We start from the raw sequence: 18515 nt of genomic DNA, 5'->3' as shown, positions 1-18515 counted from the left end.
CTTGTTACAGTTGACCTGTGATCAGCAGGATGCTCACAGATACTGTGAACAGAGCTATTGTTTCTCTGGAAAAAGAGCCCAGACGTGTTGCTTTGCATCATGGGAAAAGCAGCGTGATGTTGGTGGTGGTGCTGTTTGAATAACCCTGCCGACTAAATGAATCTTGCAGATTCTGTGTCCTGTAATGTTTATTTATCTTGTGTTCATTGTCTTATGTTAGCCAATATTGTTTTTATATTAAAGGAACAGTTCGCCCAAATATAACAAATCATTCATTATCTACTCGCCCTCATGCTGATGGAAAGTCAGGTGAAGTGTCGTAGTCCGCGAAACATTTCTGGAGCTTCACAGCAAAACAGAGCTGCTGCATTCTGCTAAACGACTGAAGTTGATGAGGACACAACAAAAATCAATGACACAATTTCTCAAAATGACTTGTAGCTAATATTATAGTGTTATTAGTATTCACAGGACATTTGACAAAGTATTTGTAAAATAAATGTATACTTTTTTATTCAGTTGAAGCCCTCTAACTCACCTTCTCCCGGCTCCTTCTTCCTCCTTCCTCAAAAATAAAAGCCCTTGTACATGGTGTTGTGGCAAAGAAAACTTTGTTGGGGTGAGATCAAGAGCAATGAGATGCTCAGACACAATATTTGTCTTTGTCTTTTAATTCAAAAATGATGTATCGCTTGCAAACAAGAGCCTCCACGTACGTCTGGGGAAAGACTGAGACTGAAGACTGAACAAAACCAAGTTCATGCTGTTTGGAAAATTAAAGACAATGTTTTTTGTGATCATGTTTGATTATCTCATAACAATGTTTTATTTTGTGTTTGATATGGTTAACCACTGTCTTTCACACAGCCCAGGACTCCCTAAATAATAATGAGCTAAGAGATAACATTGACCAAGAGGTAATCACACTCTGTGCCCTGTACGACATGTGACATACTGCATAAAGCTTCTCTGTTGAAACATCTGTGTTTGTAATTAACTCATATATTCTGATAAGGAAACCCTGAAGCTTTGAGTTTATTCCTCTACTCTTCAAGTGAAGTTGTATAAGAAGTGCAAGGTTTTTCCACATCAGTGAGCAGAGTTGGCAAGGAGCACAACAGTCCTGGAAATAAACAAGGCACAGTCTGGAACGTAAAGTCTTATATACTTTGTGTTGTTCACTTGTATAACCATATCTTAATTGCGCTCATACTGCAAAATTAGAGCCTGGAGGACAGTAAACACAGTACTGTGAAAACACTAACATGCTGTTTGCAAAATCAGGTTTTGAAGTTCACGGATCTGAATTTTTAAAGACTGCACAAAGCTATAAATAATTCACTTCCTGGCAACGTACTAAAAATGTTCTCGGACAGAGTTCGGGGGGTTAAAAACTTGAGAGGAAATTCAATAAAATAATATAAAAAGAAGTTTGTGTTCATACCACTCTGAAGGGTATGTGTGCTTCAATTTGTGGAGTGAATTTGGAGAATGGTTTAGAGGGAGAACTAAATATAAATCAGGTCAAAAATATGCAGAAATAAAGTTTTTTTTAGAGGTTCAGGTCTAAAAATCATCAGGATTACAATTTACATGCCTCAAAGCATTTATTCAGGATGTAACTTCTTTTGTTTTTGTCTGCCTACATTCAGAAAGTGGTTCCGGAAATATAACAGAAGAAAAAGAACAAGTTATTACAACCTCATGAATGTTGTTAACCGTGCCTTCTCCAGGAAAATGACCGTTTGTTGTTTTTCTGGACAATAACTCTCCGCCTAGCCAACTTTCTGTTAATACCTCAGACAAAGAGAATCGCCCCTCATATGAATACTTGACCCGCTCTAATCCTGACATCTCCCCAAACCTAAGGCGACGAGCATCTCCCCTCCTCTCACATCCTGATTTCTGAATCCAAGACTGTTTAATTCTCACAGGAGGCGAATACGCCCAGGACTAATATGTTTATTTCCAACCACAGAGAAACAATCACATTAAGTCTTTACATGGTCATTAGGCACTAATATGTTCTGATTATGAACTGATTATTAAAGATTTACACCAGCCCTCATGATGTGATTGAAAATGCGTTTCAGATCGGGTTTGGATCGGATCAGTCTCCTCAGTCTGAGGTGGTCGACCTGCGTGCTGAAAATGAATTACAACAGTCTCGCCTTAAGTTTGGTGCCAATAAGTCTGGGTATGAAAGGGTTTTATGAGAGAAATTTACTAACACATGAAAGAGCATGTGACTTCATGGTTTTCATTGGACAGAGATGAATGTGGGCAGGTTTGTAAGATTTGTAACCAGGAACACAGCCGGGATTTCAGAACTTATGGAGGTCATGTTACTTAAGTTGTTAAATAGGGGCCACGGATGCCTAAAAATGGGTTGGCAGCATCGTCGGACAAAAGGACTCGCTCTTATTTTTCTCCCTTTTTCTTCCCACTCCATTCATGTATTAACCTCATGGCCCTGTGTTTTAGTCATGCTCAGTCTCACCTCAAAATCCCTTGGAGTTTTTCCTTTTTTATTTACTTGTGGTTTGTGAGTTTAACTTTTCTTCTTCTTATGTAACCTGGGTGGGAGTTTTTCTTTATATAGATGCAGTGTATGAGTCTATGGTAGCCCCAGTTACAGATCTAATCTGGTTTTATTGCTCTGACAAAAAAATAAATAACAAAACAAGTCTTACCTACCTTTTCTTCTTTTTTCCCCGAAGCTCTCGACTGCATCTCATTAGTGGACAGAAGCCGCTCGATTGTCCTCGTGTGACATCTTAGAAGTTTGGTCACCTGATAACAGGGGGCGGTGTGCAGGGAGCCGGGGTCATGTTTCAGCTCTGACCTTGTGCTGCGGTCAAATAATCTGTTTTACTTCAGGATGCCGTCTCTAACTGAGTGAAATGACCCGGAAGTATCAAAGTGGCAGCCGTGATAGGACCTGGTCACAGCCTCTACAGGAGCTTATATGCTTGTCTCTTAAGCCCTTTAGGATATAATACACTGTAAAGCCGTATTATATCCTCGTCATGTGATGTCATTATAGGCTACATCATAGAAGGTATAAGTCTATTGTGTTTCATATGACTGAGCTCACAATTAAAAGTATTTATTCCCATCTCCTCTCAGACTGTGCCCCTTTGTCTGCCTGCTCATCTGTGTGTCTAAGGGCACTTCCTTTATTTAAAAACATCCAGGCTATTCAATTGTTGAAAGTAACCAAAGAGTAGTGTAATAGGTGATTTATTACTCTACGCAGACAGTAGTATTGTAACGTAATATATAACTTTAACTTTATATATATACAGCGCACCAAACATAAGTTACATTTTCTTTTCCACTATTTGTTCCACAGCTTTTCCCATTTCTAGGAAATTAGTTTAGGAATACGAGCCATATATTTTTTTTTTTACCTATTTGATGGAAGTCTTGGTAGAACATACACCCCACACTGTGACCTCTGATGCACCCACCCACATACCTCCCCCCAAACCACCACCCACTTCACAAGTCGAATGCAATTTTATGTGAAACCGCTGCAGTTAGAAATGTCGTGTGACATCAGGGGCTGACATCAATGAGATTTAATGAAAAACAGTAAAGCTGTATTGCATACTTCCTGTGATTCCCTCAATGCCTGTGGCAGCCAAATTGAATCCAGCTTGGGAATGGTGGACCCTGCCACTAGAAATGAGAACTCTACTGTATAAAGCAGGGGGAAGCAACCTGTGGCTCTTTTTGTCCCTCTGCATCGGCTCCCTGTGGCTTTGACATTTTACATGGAAATGAGTAAAGTTCCTGAGCTAATATCGTTGTGTGTTCATGCTCAGGCCAGAGGAATGATCGCTGCATGTGGCTGAGGATACAAAGAGGAAGTAACTCACACTGAAGTGGACTTTTACTGTTTTCTCCATGCAGCTCTGCATACTGTTTTTTTTTAATGTAAATGCTGCTCTCTTTACAAACGCACCATCCTGTACATATTAGATTTAATGTTAATAAACGATTCCCTGTACACTGAGAGCAAACTAAACCGGAGTCTAACTCCTTGTTTGTGTTCACATACTTGGCCAATAAAGCTGATTCTGATTCAAAAGAGGCTACTTTTTATTTTTGTTATTATTCTTTAAGTAGGCCGGCATGTATAGGTCTGTATAGCTACTGTATTTCTATTTATTGCAGGCTATTCTTTTATATCATAAATGCACCAAAACATGGCATCATTGAGAAGGAAATGCATTGTATTCTTATAATCCTGGCTGTGGCCCTGACAGAAATGTGAACACATGACATGACTATGGCTGGAAAAATGCCAACTGAATGTAAAAAAATAATAGACATTATAAGCTTTAAAGTGCACGTTTCCATTTCTCATTTATTCCTGTCAAATTACACACACACAGCCAACAGGCTCACATTTTTATAAATAGGCCCTAGATAATACTCATGGCATATGCATGTGTTTCACCTTGACGGATGACTGCTGCGGGTTATGTGCAGTTCCAGGCGCCTCCACTGCGCTTCAGAGCATTTCCTGCATGACTCTTTCTGCAGCAGCAGCAGCAGGGAGGGATATGCTGTATCATCCAGGCGGCCGGCACACGCTCTGTCCTTCAGTCGGAATCCTGCAGCTCCATCATGGCGCTCAACATCCCCGGCGTGTCCGTCATGATGCTCTTCTACCTGCTGGTTCTCGGGATCGGCATCTGGGCTTCCATCAAGTCCAAAAAGGAAGCCAAGAAGGGCCAGGGGGATAAAACGGAGATGGCGCTGCTGGGCAACCGGGGCATCAACCTGGTTGTCGGCATCTTCACCATGACAGGCGAGTAAATGCGGTAAAGGAACCGGCGACAACATGGAGTCATCTTTCTCTGTAATTGTTTAGTGAAAGGATCATCTGGTCGTGAGGGCTCTCTGCTTCGAGATGTTCTCCGTTTCAGCGGTTTGCGCGTCCGTACCCGGAATTTAATTATGTAACATAGAAAATCGATTTCTCCTCCCGGGCCAGAGAATCCTGTCGTCTATAAAAAATAAAAAAAAAAAGTCTGATATAATAAATGTAAACGTGCACCTGCCTCCGTCGCAGTTTCACCATTTTATAACCGCGATGGATCCTAACGTGCGTAATTACAATTTCCAGGCTCCTAGAAATGATACATTTATATTTGTGATTGCCCAATAATACCTGATTATGAAACAAGCGGCAGGACATGAATTTATTTAACAAATGGGGACAAAAAGCGGCAGTTTAGAAGAGGAACAAGGACAAAAGAGGAAGCTGTTATTGTGGTTTAAAATTAAAGCTGAGTCAATATAAAATATAGCAGGAAATGGGTCAGTGAGCAGCCTATTTTTAACTGCACCTTATGTCCACTTCTTTCATATTTCATTATAATGGCTCTCAGCCCGGATCACTCGTTACAGGTCACACTCAGGGAGGGGGGAGGGAGGGGGAGGGGGGGTTTCTAAAGTAATGACTCATTAAATTTACAGTAAACTCCTCCGATCATGTTCTCAGGTACATGCACGTCTGAACGAGCCGCCGCTAACCTTGCTGCTCTGTGCGTGTGTGTGTGTGTGTGTGCGTGTGTGTCAATCTGTGCATGTGTGTGATACAGCCACATGGGTCGGAGGTGGATTCATCGTGGGCACGGCAGAGGCAGTGTACAACCCGTCCATGGGACTGATCTGGGCCGTGATGCCCATCGCAGCAACCATGTGCTTCATCATTGGTAAGATTTCCTGTCACAGCAGGCAGGTAGAGCTGCAGCGCGTCAGGGTCACAGCTTTCATTTTCACTGGGGGTCACATCATCGACCTATGAGGATCACATGCGTGAAAGAGAAAGTGTGCAGTCACAGCAGCAGTGGCCCCTTGAGGCTGCAATGCTCATTACGCAGCACACTGGCTGTACAAACAATGGACAGAAATCTTTGTTATTCTTAGATCCTGATCTCTAGCGGGGCAAAAGTCTGAGCTGAGGGTAGACTGTCCTTATTAGGCAGCATCTCCCATTGGTTCAAGTAATTAAAACGACCTATTTTTATGTTTTCCCTGCGCTTCTGTGAGTAACGTCCTCTTCCAGAAGCAAAGGCAGAGGCACGGCTCAAGTCAAGAGCACTTAAGTCAGAGACAATCCAAATCCGCAGTTTTTATCTCGAGGCCAAAAAGACACCAGCACCCGCTGAATGTTCTTCACACTGTCGTTCACTGTGAGAGTCCTTTGGATAGAAAACACTGCAATGCATTTATTCACATATTCGTGCATTAAGCTACAAACGTCTAAATGAGCATCCTTGCTTGTTACATGGCAAAGACGCAATAACGAACAAAAGCGTTACATGCACATGTTAATTCCCAAAGAATTTTGCATCTCTATGGGGAACTTACTGCAGCAGCCAGCACCCCGGAGCGAGAATGGCAAGTCTATGATTACAGACAGAAAATATCTTGATACCCAACACAATCACCAGAATACATGTTGGCCAGTTTTGTTCATGTCTTTATGTTGCAACTGAACATGTCCTTAGCTTAAGTCTTTTATTTTATGTGGTGACAGCGCCGTGCTTATGGTCCGGTTGGAGTTTAGGCACAAAGCTACTTGTTTTGGCTTAAAATACCTGGTTCTGTCGCCGGACAGCCCAGTCGCAAAAAGATATATATGTTGGCAGTTAACGTTTCTGCAAACCGCAAAATATGTCCAAGGGGAAGTTAGACCATCTCCATCCATGATCGTGGCGACCAAAACAGGTCTGTGAAGCTGAATCAGGTCTAACCCCAACCAAGTGTTGTTTTTACCTAAGCAGAGCATAAACAGCACTGTGACAAGAGAGAAACGGACAATTCAGCCGAAACGTTCAGTTTTAACTTATCTGTGGTTCTGCAGGAACGTACGTAGCTAACATTTGTTCTGACAACTGGGTCACATCTCCAGCCGCCAGCACAGCTGGAGATGTTCCCATGTCTCATTAAAACATCCGTTTTTAATCGGCACAAACAGCTTGAAATTGTCCCAAGGTCTCCATAACAATATCCGTCGGTTTCACACTTACAAATGTTAAAACGCTCCGACCAAACTGCCGTATTTGACGAGTTCGGAGTGAGAACGTGTTATAGTTTTAGTGGAAGACCGTAAAAACACTCACATGAGTCATTTTAATGGTAAAACGGGTCATTTTGTTGGCTCTGAAAAACATTTTTCTGCGTAAATCCAAAGAGGTTTGTTATGGCTGCGAGTGAAGATTATTTTCAATATCAATTAATCTACCAATTTCCTTCACAATTAACTGCTTCATCATTTTGACAATGGAAGAAAAAATCTCTTCACACTTTCTCAGAGCCCAAAGTGAAGACTTTAAAAAGCTTCTTCTGTCTAACCAACAGTCCAACCCCCCCAAATTCTTAATTTACTCTCATAAATGACAAAGAAAAGCAGCAAATGTAATATTAATTTCAATCAAATATCAAAATATCTGGTGATTAGTTTTCTTTCGATCCAGTAATAGATGAATGAACTGATTCTGGCGGCTGTAGTTTTTTATCAGCCGTGTGACAGATTCAGGACATCTCAGACTCAGTTTGTCGGGCTCAGGTCTGCACTGTCAGACTGGCTTTATTTTATCTTCAAGCAAAATTCAGCCAGAGTCTGACGCGACTTTGTCTTTAATCTATAAATATGCTCTTTAGGCTTGATTTGTGTTCATTGTTTGACTATCTGAACATTGTTATCTCCGTATTTAACTGAGAGTCTGAACCACGCTGTCACATCTTAACGTATGCAGCGTGGGGAAGTGGAATCCCTCTGTCTGGAAACTGTTGAAAGGCCTCCTGGGAAACGTAGGAAATAAAGCGTTTTTCCCAGAACTGAAATTACAGCATTTCATCATCATTTAACTCCTGAAATGCATCACAGACAATTGAAGTGTTCCTCAGAGAGAGCAGTGACAGCAGCTCAGGATGGATTTTTTTTTGTCTTGAATTTGAAAACGATCTTTTTTTTTTTCTGATGTCTTTTGATGAATGGAAACACAAGTTGTGGAACCTCAACTCCCCCTATGTCTGGAGATTAGCAGAGAAAAACAACATTCCTCTTCCGCATGAACATCACGTGAGAAAAGACTTATCCTCTTAAACCCAGATGAATGTAGACTGACATTACACCGTGACGTTTTTTTTTTTTCTTTCTGTGATTGCATAATCAGTAGCCGGGGTTTTATAGAGAAAGTGCTTCATGGAGGGGTTGTCTTTTAGTGGTTTATGAAATAAAACATTCACATTAAGGGATAAAAAGCAGAGGCACAGTTTCACAAAGCAGATCACATATAATTACTGAGTGTGTTTATGGTTTAGGCTGCGTTCCCTCAAGAATCGGCCACGAGACGAGATGCATCAGCAGATGAGTGGTTTACCACTTCTGTTTAATGGTTTCCAGTGGAAATTCCAAAATATTTTGTGTCTCTGAAGCTACAAAAAAAGGAATTAAAGCAGAACAGGGATTTTTAAACAAGAAGTTTAATTCAACGGTTGACTGAAAGTTAGAAATCTGGTTTGCAAAAACAAATGAATACCATATTGTAATATAGAGGCTGAACGCTGACCATAATGCATTTTTATACATTTAACTGTCCGAGCCAGTGAATCTAACTCTGTCTCTCTCCCTGTTCATTTTTTGAGGTGGCCTGTTCTTTGCCGAACCGATGAGAAACAATAAATATGTGACCATGATGGATCCTTTCCAGCACAAGTATGGAAAAGCAGCGACGGCCGCTCTTTCGATGGCTTCGCTCGTATCAGAGATTATGTGGGTGACAGGAACACTCATAGGATTAGGTAAGAATGTTTCTGTACGTGGGCGTGATGCATTTGATACTTGGGTGTTGACCCTGGCAGCGGAGCAGCTGTTGATCGCAGCTCTTTGCCGAGGTGTTGAGTGAAACGCAAGCCTTTGTCTAATTGTACAGCCGGTTCTGAAATAACTCCATCAAGGAAACAAGACCTTAAATCACACCGGTAACCACAGGAGTGATGGCCGTGTGACGGTAAATTAACAGGCTGCATTATAACTGACTGATTAGTGAAGTGGTGTGAAAATAATCCACTTATTATTAAACCACAGAAGACACAAGAATATTCAGTCTTCCAGTATCCTCGACCAGTCGCTGTCATAACTCACAAAACTATTAACTACTAAATATTCAGGCATCTTTGTGGATGCAGCTTTATTCTGGACTGCGCTCAGATTCAAATCGATCATTTGAATGATCCAAATTCAATTCAGAAAGTCCAAAGATTGATATTTTCTACATACACCTTTTCCTGTGGATGCATGCCAGGCTGCAGAATTAACACCTTTTGGTGCGTAAATCTCTGAAGACTTTCTACTACACTGATGGTTTGTGGCCAAAACAGTCATGTGATTAAAAACTCTGCTGAGCCTCTATCACATCCCGGTGCCATTCACAGGCGTGGAGCTTCTCTCCTTTTTCTGTGTGTCTGTCAGAGTTCACACACACAGCACAGAAACAGGATCAAGATAAGGATATGCAGTTGATAGATTGCCCTGCCCTTGAAAGTTGCCTTTTCCTTTATCACATTTTCCTTTGTTGAATCACACACAAACCTACAGTAGGTGTGTCATTACTGCTTTGCTCTTTCACTGCAGCATTTTTAATAACACTATCTCATCCATTTGTCCACAGGCAGATTTTAATCACAGACCTACATTACAACTTCCTTTGATTCTCAACTTTAACATTAAAAGTTGTAATAACGTACCAGGTTAGAGGTTTCCTCTACAAAGGAACACTTTACAATAGGAATAGGCTACAAAACATCCCCCGACTCCCCCGGTGTTTAGACAACGACTGCATTTTCATTTTTGGGTGAACTCATCCTTAAAGGTTTTACCATGTTTACGTTATATTGTGAAACCAGGCTGATATTAGCTTATCCTAGTTATGGCCTAAGGTAGAAGGAGTCAGTTTCAGAAAACCCCAGCACATTAATTTTTCAATGTAGTTGTCCAAGTCAGAATCAACGGTGACCGCTGAGCTTCTTCTTCTTCTTCTTCTTCTTCTTCTTCTTCTTGGGGAGGAGAGGTTACAGTCTCGGGATGCCGAATCAGGTGAACAGAGCGGCTGTTGGACCAACTCAAATCCGCATTCCTGGTTGGCAGCCATCGCCGCTGTGGACTTGTGTGCTGAAGTGTCTCAGACAGCGCTGACTTGTGAAATTTCAACTACCACAAACAGAAACAGCACAAACGCCGTTTACTTCAAACTGTCCTCATAATCACAGTTGTTACACTGCACATGCATGTAAAGACTGTGTAACTCACCTCCTTTTACCTTAGGCCATGAACTTAATAATCACCCCTCATATATAGATTATATCTTATTTTATCTTACGGTTAAAAATAAGTTTAGGTGACTGTAAACATTGAGCGCGTTGGTATTCTGGTCTTTATAACGTGGCTGTGATGGTGTTTATGGTTTCACATCACCACAAGTATCTGAAATGTGTAAATTAGTGTACATGTGTGAAACACTAATGTGTATATTTATTAGGTGTCACCATGAGTGTGATCCTGGATCTGTCCTACACCGTGAGCATCTGGATCTCTGCTGCCGTGGCCATCACCTACACCCTGCTGGGCGGTCTCTACTCTGTGGCCTACACAGATATTATACAGCTCATCCTCATTTTCATCAGCTTGGTGAGTTACTGTTTTCCCCCCGGCCGTCCTAGAGGTCATGATGAAAAAGAAAAAAGAAACATTACAGAAATAGTTCGACATGTTAGGACCTCTTTTCTGAGATTTAGTGAAGTTATTGATACTGCTCTCATGTCTGTGTGTTAAGCACAGACCTCGAGCTGGGAGGTGTTCAGACAAGCTTAGCATGACTGGGAGCAGGGAAACAGCTACTCGGCTCCGTCCAAAGGTCAAAAATAGGCCTACCAACACCTCTAAAACTGACCAGTTAGCATGTTGTGTTGTGTGTGTTTAAACAGAGGAGTTAAAAACAATTTGAGGTTTCAGGGGCTGGAACTATTTCTTGGGGAACAACAGTTTACCCACCTGGTCAGTACATCTGTGCGGCGTCTCCACGGGTTGTCAGGCACCCCTCACGTGACAAATTCACTGCAGTCAGCTGTTCGCCAAAAAATAGTCACAGCACACGACCTCCTGTCAAACCACAGGATGTCACTTTTCTATTTGTGTTCAGAAGAAGTGTTAATTTGTGAGCTTTTGAAGTGTCGGTTGTATTTTTGAATCGCTGTCTCCATCTGCTGTCATTCTTGCTGCTAGGCTAACTTGAAAAGCTCGACAGTGCCCGCCTGCATTTTTGAACAGCTCTGGTTCCACTAGTGAATTCTTCCTTCATTCAATCAGCTGATGTTTCATGAAATCCTTATTTAAAGAACTGTAGGCCTGGAAACAAGCCAACCAATTATGAGATGAATCGTGACCAGAAAACATTTGATCCGGATTAAAAACCAATTTGGGAAAACATTAAAAGGGTGTACATAATTTTTTAAAGCTTTGAAGGACTACTCATCCCATAAATTCCTTTCCGATGACTTTCAACTCACAAACACTAGTACATGGCCTGACTTTTAGAAGTTTAACCCCTGTGGGAAGTTTCTCTCATCTCTAGGAAAAGAAAAAAAAAACAGGGAAATCATAGCAGCTCCAGCAGTAAAGCCTCGTTTCCACACGGAAGAAAGGCATTTGTTTACGGATGGAGAAATGCCACAGCTAACAAGGAAAGGAAGCTAATTAGCTCCGCCGAGGAGGTTGTGTTTTCGCCCATGTCCGTTTGTTGGTTTGTTGGTTTGACGGCAGGATTTCCACAGCATGTGGATGGAGGATGAGTCTCTACTCAGCGTAGACCCCATTAACTTCTGGTGTGGATCCGGATTAAAGGATCAGGAAATCTTTTTCTCAACTTCTTTAACGTTTTTTGGTTAATTTCTTAGGGAATAATGCATTAATGCATAATACTCGGCGGCGGGTATCTATGAGTGAGTACAGTTTGATGTGGATCCGGAAAAAAAATCAGATTCTAGTTAAATTATGTTTTATATGATATTTGATCAGGCTTCATTGAATTCAAGGGGACTGTGGGGCCTTGACGGAGGTATGAGCTCTGACTGCCATTCTAGTCTTCTCTGTTTTTATATGCACGTGGAGAAATGTTGGGGAAAAAACAGGAATAAAAGTGCGTGGCAACAGTTAACAGGTTGGCGTCCCAGGTGTTTAGCTGGGCTACCGATGTTTTCATTTAGATGAAAAACCTTTAAATAGAACTGTAATTTATTTATCAGTCAGCTAGCTGCTGCTGCAAGTTAATATTTTTCAACATACTCGAGGTGTATTTTAGACCAAAACAGTGGAAAGGAGCAATGAAAGTGTACATCTACAGGAGCGTATACCATCGTTTCATAATCTCCGCTCACGCAAAGTCTATCTTGGATATTTGTGGCCAATAATGAACAGATGTTCACTTCCTCTATAGATCTATAAGCTCTGTAGATATAGATCAACTATGTACATTTTGTAAAAGCACCAATGATACATACAAGTTGAATTCAAACACAATGAAACACACCCAGTATACTCTATGCTGGCATACTGCTGTAAAATGGGAACTTACTAAGCGATGGTCTAACTTTAAAGCACAGACATGAGAGGAGTATTGATCCTTTTATTTAAATCTGGTACAGAAATAAAAGTGTTTTCTAAATGTCCTGTTCTTTTAAAGGTTTATATAAGCAGCCTTCGCCATTTCATGTAAAGGTTTACATTCTATGCTGTAAACTAGCTGTGAATGAAGATTTTGTTCATCTTATTTTGGAGTACGACTCTTTTTTTGTCCAGCCATTGTGTGCCCTGATGATGTCATCTTTACGTGTCCAGGAAAAAGTCTTAGATGGTGCGACGGTGGCTCAGTGGTTAGCACTGTCCAGTCCAAACACATGCCAGTCAGGTGAACTGGAAACTGAGGTGTGAATGTGAGTGTGTTCGTCTGTCTCTATGTGTTAACGCTGAAAAAAAGACTGGCAACCTGTTCAGGTACCCCGCCTCTTGCATGCTGCAAGCTTGGATAGATTCCGATCCCTGTGTCACTAAAAAGTAATTACACTAAATAAATATTGAAATGAACTATTTGGGTAAATTGCGAGAAACATTGAATGAATCTGTTGTTTTAAGATGAACTTTAATGGGCACCACTTGTTACTGCTGGGCTTACATGAGAAGTACCTGCCAGCTCACATGCTCCTCTTGCTGACAGTTGTAAAGGCTGGTTGTTGGCGTACAGCAGCGTACTGACTGTCACTGCTTTTTCTCAGTGGCTGTGCGTCCCCTTCTCCCTGATAAACCCCGCTGTGACGGACATCACTGAGACAGCCTACAACAACACCTTACAGACCCCGTGGGTCGGCACTCTGGAGGCGGACAGAGCCTGGAGGTGGATCGATAACTTTCTACTTCTGGTAAGACTGGAAGGCTTCTCGTGAAAATCAATGCACGTTTCAGTTGAAACTTGTTTGAGGTCAAGTTTGTTCAAGGATGCCGACGAGGATGTCCTCCGCATCACTGTTTTATTAAATCATGGGCAGCGTATCGAGTTTCAGGTTTGGACCGGAGGGGATCGAACATGAGGTCCAGGGTTCTTTTTCTGTAGATTTTATCTTTTTTTTAATAGACCGCGGTTTCTCTTGTGCAACAGAGTGGACTGCACTGCATGTGCTACACAAACATTTCTCCTCAGGTGTCATGTTTGCACAGCAGCTGCAATGTGAATCCCTCCACTTGAAGGACTTGCTGAGTGGAATGTTTAGAGCTAGCTAATGTTTTCTGTAACTACACTATCTCATAGCTGTTAATGGTCGAGCCCCGGTGACCCCGGAGTCAGCTAGTAGCCAGATAGCTTCACGGTTAACTTAAGTACTTGCTAACGTCAGCTAATTGCTCCAGCCAAAGATAGCCACAGTGAGCAGCAGTGCTGCCCCCTGTACTTCTGGAGCTAATTTCAAATTCTGGCCATTTCTTAAAATACTCAGTCTGTTGCACAGAGAAAACACTTTTTTACCATTTCTAGTTGTGAAATATAAACAAATTATTCTGCACAAATAAAGTATTGAAAACAATGTAAATATAGATGACGGCACCTGATGAGAAAACCTTTAAGACTGCTGATACATTTAAAAATGATTTTTTTTCTTCATCAACAGAAACCGACTTTTTCTGCTGTTATGATACAACATATTCTGATCTACGACTTCGTCTTGATTCTCTGTCCCCTCTTCTGTTTCTCCTCCGTGTCTCCAAGGGTTTGGGGAACTTAGGTCTCCAGAACTTCCACCAGAGGACGCTGTCAGCCGCCTCCTCCGCGACAGCCAAGATCACCTGCTTCGCCGCTGCGTTCATCGTTCCCACACTGGGTATCCCTCCCATACTCCTCGGGGCAGTGGCTGCATCAACAAGTACGGTTCAGGAACAGAGAATAAAACGATAATTTTATTTTATCCTATTTTACTTTGCACATCAAATTTTTTATACTCTGTGGCCCCTAATTACTTTGGTATAGAAATTCAGCTGTATGAATCAGAAAAGTTAGAGCTGATTACCACTGTATACACACTACACTATGGCTGTTTTAGGATTAAATAAAAGATAGAAAATAAATGTGTTCTCTGTGCATTGTTTAGACATTTAACTCCTTTTACTGTCGCCTTTGTTTCTTTTTACAATTTCAAAAGGACAGTGTGTCCCAAAATAAAAATACATATTCTTCCTCTTACCTGTAGTGCTAAAGTATTCATCCATCTAGATTGTGTTGGTGTGGGTTGCACAGTTTTGGAGACATTGGCTGCCTTCTCTGAAATATAATGGAACAAGATGGCATGAGCAGCAATTTTCTTTCTTCCTAACAACATCTTATCACCATGAAGAAAACGCCTGCATCTACAGCAATGAGAGGCTCGTGAGAGTGCAGGATGTAAACAATACTGGCGTCTCCTCGGCTGAGCTAACCTAGTCCATTAGTAGATGCACACTTCCTGCACAGTGATAATTTGCTGCTCTGACTTTGGGGTGAACTGTCCCTTTAAGTCTGTAGAGCAGTCAAAGTACGAATATATAAAAAATAACTGATTTATGTTAAATCTCACTGAACCTTGTGCAGTGGAGGACCTGAGATGTTAGATTGAATCTTTGCTAACTGATACTGAATCATCTGAGTCTAATCTCAATCCAGACATCAGAATTATATTCAGGAAGTTTAAAGAGAAAGCTTTTAAGGTTGAAAGAAATAATGAAAACACATTTAAAAAGTGTCTTTGTCCATTTGTCTCTCTCCACTCATCTGCCCTCAGACTGGAACATGACTTCTTACGGTTCTCCCTCTCCGCTGGAGCGTGGGGAGACGGGACTCGTCCTGCCCATCGTCCTGCAGCACCTGACCCCAACCTACATCTCCATCATCGGTATCGGGGCGGTGGCCGCCGCTGTGATGTCCTCCACTGATTCCGCTTTACTGTCTGCAGCGTCCATCTTCACCACCAACATCTACAGGAACATCATGAGGCCACAGGTGAGACAGAGACTCTGACATTAAAGGGCAACATGTGAGATATGGCCAGAATTTTAGTTTGAAACCCTCAAACAAGAGAACTAATATCATCAAGTGTGAAGAAACAACAGTGTTGACATGAACCGTCTGAATTCAAGTTTATTTCTCTTAATTGCCTCATTAAAGGTCCGATATTAAAAAAAAACAAAAATAAACACGTGGCCTATTCTTACATATTGCACCTTTAACTACTCCTTAAAAACACTTCATTTAAACTCAGTGATCTAAGGTTACCGTCCAGGCAGACTCGATGTAGCTGTACGGTCACTAGCTTCACGGCTAGCTGAGCTAATTAACAAACAATAGCTAGTTCCAGCCAAAGAGAGCTACAGCCAACAGTATAGTTAGCAGTTAGCAGTTTGAGTTGTTGTGTCGCTGAACTAAATTATATCCCAAAAAAAAGGGCCATGAGAGAAAATCTGAGACCAGTTGATTCTGAAATCAGTTTGTTTTCTTCCCTGCAGGCATCAGAGCAGGAGATCCAGTGGGTGATCCGGGTCTCGGTGGTTGTGGTGGGCCTGGCCGGTACGTCTCTCACCTTCCTGGACAACAGCGTCCTGATGATGTGGATGCTTCGATCCGACCTCACCTACACTCTCATGCTGCCGCAGCTCGTCTGCGTCCTCTTCTTCAAGATCTCCAACGGTTATGGGGCTGTTCTGGGCTGCGTGGCGGGCATGCTGTTGCGGGTGTTGTGCGGCGAGCCACTGCTTGGGATACCACCTATTATCAAATTCCCAGGATGCACTCTGGTGGATGGCGTTTATGTCCAGCGCTCCCCAATCAGGACCATCTGCATGCTGTCTGCTTTTGTGTCCATCTTGTTGTTCTCCCACCTGGCGTCTCTACTCTTCAACAGAGGCCTGATTCCTGAGAAATGGGATGTTTTTAATGTGAAATCTCAATACTCAATACAAACACAAGGTGGCGCCGAGGCCGACACCAAGGATGAGAAGGATGAGAAGGATGAGAAGGATGAGACCTTAAAAGAACAAAATGAGAACAATGATGTGCGTGAACCAATGTTAGAATCAACATGTTAAGTAAGCAATATTATTTTAATTTCATTTTTATACATTTTTCATCAGTACGGACTGGTTTAAGGACAAATGTATGTAACGTGTAATGACATACTTTTAATAGTACAGTATATTTTCAATTTTTGTATACTTTTATATACAGCATAAATGGGGAAAAAAGCATCACACCTATGCTCTTTGTTATTATAAGAGCTCAGCATTTTTTTCTGCAATTTTTTGCAGCAGTGATACCTTCAAGTATTTACAGATCATAGACAATAGATACCTGGGCACAAATATGTAACCCCACCCACTCACCGTGAACAGGAATGCAATGCTCACACTTGTTTTACATGTTTTTGAGAAGAATTTTGCAGGTTAACTGTAACTCTAAAGTGCTGCTGTTGATTTAACTTTAGTTTCTTGTTATGGAGATGAAGGATGGCTGTCGAAGCCCATCTCAAAGTCTCACGTGTTAAACACGATGCTACAGTCGTACAACATTTTATAGGAAACCATTAAAGGAAACCTGTGGTGAATGTCTTAGCTATGCAGCTGTCAAACATTTGAAAATTTGATGTGGTTTTACTGCACCCTTGGCATGCATGGTGCAGTTTTATTGTGTTGGGGAAAAAAAAGTCAAAAATACAATGAAACATCAGATCAGACTTGGTGTTGGCAGGAACTCGAAATAAAGAGACTTGGACTGAGATTAGGAGCAAAAAGAAAAAGCACTTTCTGCCATCTGGATCGTGGTGGCTGCAGGCTCAGCAAGGTCCCTCTCCCCAGGAGTGTTTCCCAGCTCTTCCTGGCGTTCCCAAGCCATATGAGATATGTGTTCTCTCCAGCATGTTCAGGGTCTACCCTAAAGGAAGGCGCCCAGGAGGCATCCAGATCACATGACCGAACCACCTCAACTGACTCCTTTTGACGCCGGGGAGCAGCGTCTCTAATCCAAGCTCCCTCCGGATGTCCGAGATCCTCACCCTCTCTGAGTCAAGCCACCCTACGGAGGAAATTCAATTCGGAAAATTTCCAAAGACAAATATTAACAAAAGTCACTGAATACTGTCTCAGTCGGGGGGCTCCACTGACCCATTGGGCCCCTTGGCAATGTGCCTTTGAGGCTCATTAGATAATGCTTTAAAGGTAATTTTATTCATTTGATCCCACATCACCAGGGTTCGAGTTATGATCTGAGCTTCGTGGGGGTTTTTAACTAACATTTGGGGCGGAGATAAATAAATAAATAATATTGTCAGTCATAACACTTTGTGTGAGAGAGAGAGACTTCAGGATGCAGCAGCCTCTGCCACATCCTGCTCCTCCTCTGAAGTGTCCAAGTGTGGTGGTCCCACATTCAGGAGCATCAGGTTGGGCAGCAAACTGCAGTTCTTTAGTGAAAAACCTGTTTCTTTTAGCCTATTTGTGTCATTAATAATAGCCATTATACTGAAAAGTGCATTATTTGTGAGTGAAAGAATGATTGTATGATTTCACTGCTTCATGGGAGCTCAGACTCCTGCTGATAGCAGCTCATCTCCCACTGGCTCCCACATAACTCGAACCCTGACACCACTCTTTTTTTTTTTGTCCTTATTTTGTTGCCTACTTCCTGCAATCGAAAACAATGTCTGTTAACAGTAAAGTAATGTAAATCTAGAAACCAAGGCATGAGCACTGCTGACATACAGCACCAACCCTGAATGAAAACAGAGAAAAACCAATGAGGCCAAGTGATTGATAATGATGATGTATGCAAGACTGAACAAAGCAGATTAGATGGAATGACAGTGGCTTTGAAGAGCTGAACTTTTTAATATAATCAGTTAATTTGAAATAAAACTCCTGTATTTGC

The 18515-nt window shown here is 41.8% G+C and overlaps 1 protein-coding gene across 1 annotated transcript; it reads left to right on the top strand.

The window, feature by feature from the left end:
• The first annotated feature begins 4435 nt into the window (after positions 1–4435).
• On the top strand, positions 4436–18515 carry LOC311270890 (high-affinity choline transporter 1-like). Its single transcript, XM_084376117.1, has 8 exons — positions 4436–4822; positions 5619–5732; positions 8674–8829; positions 10566–10714; positions 13354–13497; positions 14337–14490; positions 15382–15599; positions 16103–18515. The coding sequence occupies exons 1-8, from the start codon at positions 4639–4641 to the stop codon at positions 16679–16681; spliced, it is 1698 nt and encodes a 565-aa protein (XP_084232243.1). The 5' UTR covers positions 4436–4638; the 3' UTR covers positions 16682–18515.

This window comes from Pagrus pagrus (assembly GCF_965226575.1).
Source record: "Pagrus pagrus genome assembly, chromosome: 15".
In the NCBI taxonomy this organism is placed as follows: domain Eukaryota; kingdom Metazoa; phylum Chordata; class Actinopteri; order Spariformes; family Sparidae; genus Pagrus; species Pagrus pagrus.
Note: the sequence above shows the minus strand (reverse complement) of the source record. Positions and strands in the feature narration are given on the sequence as shown.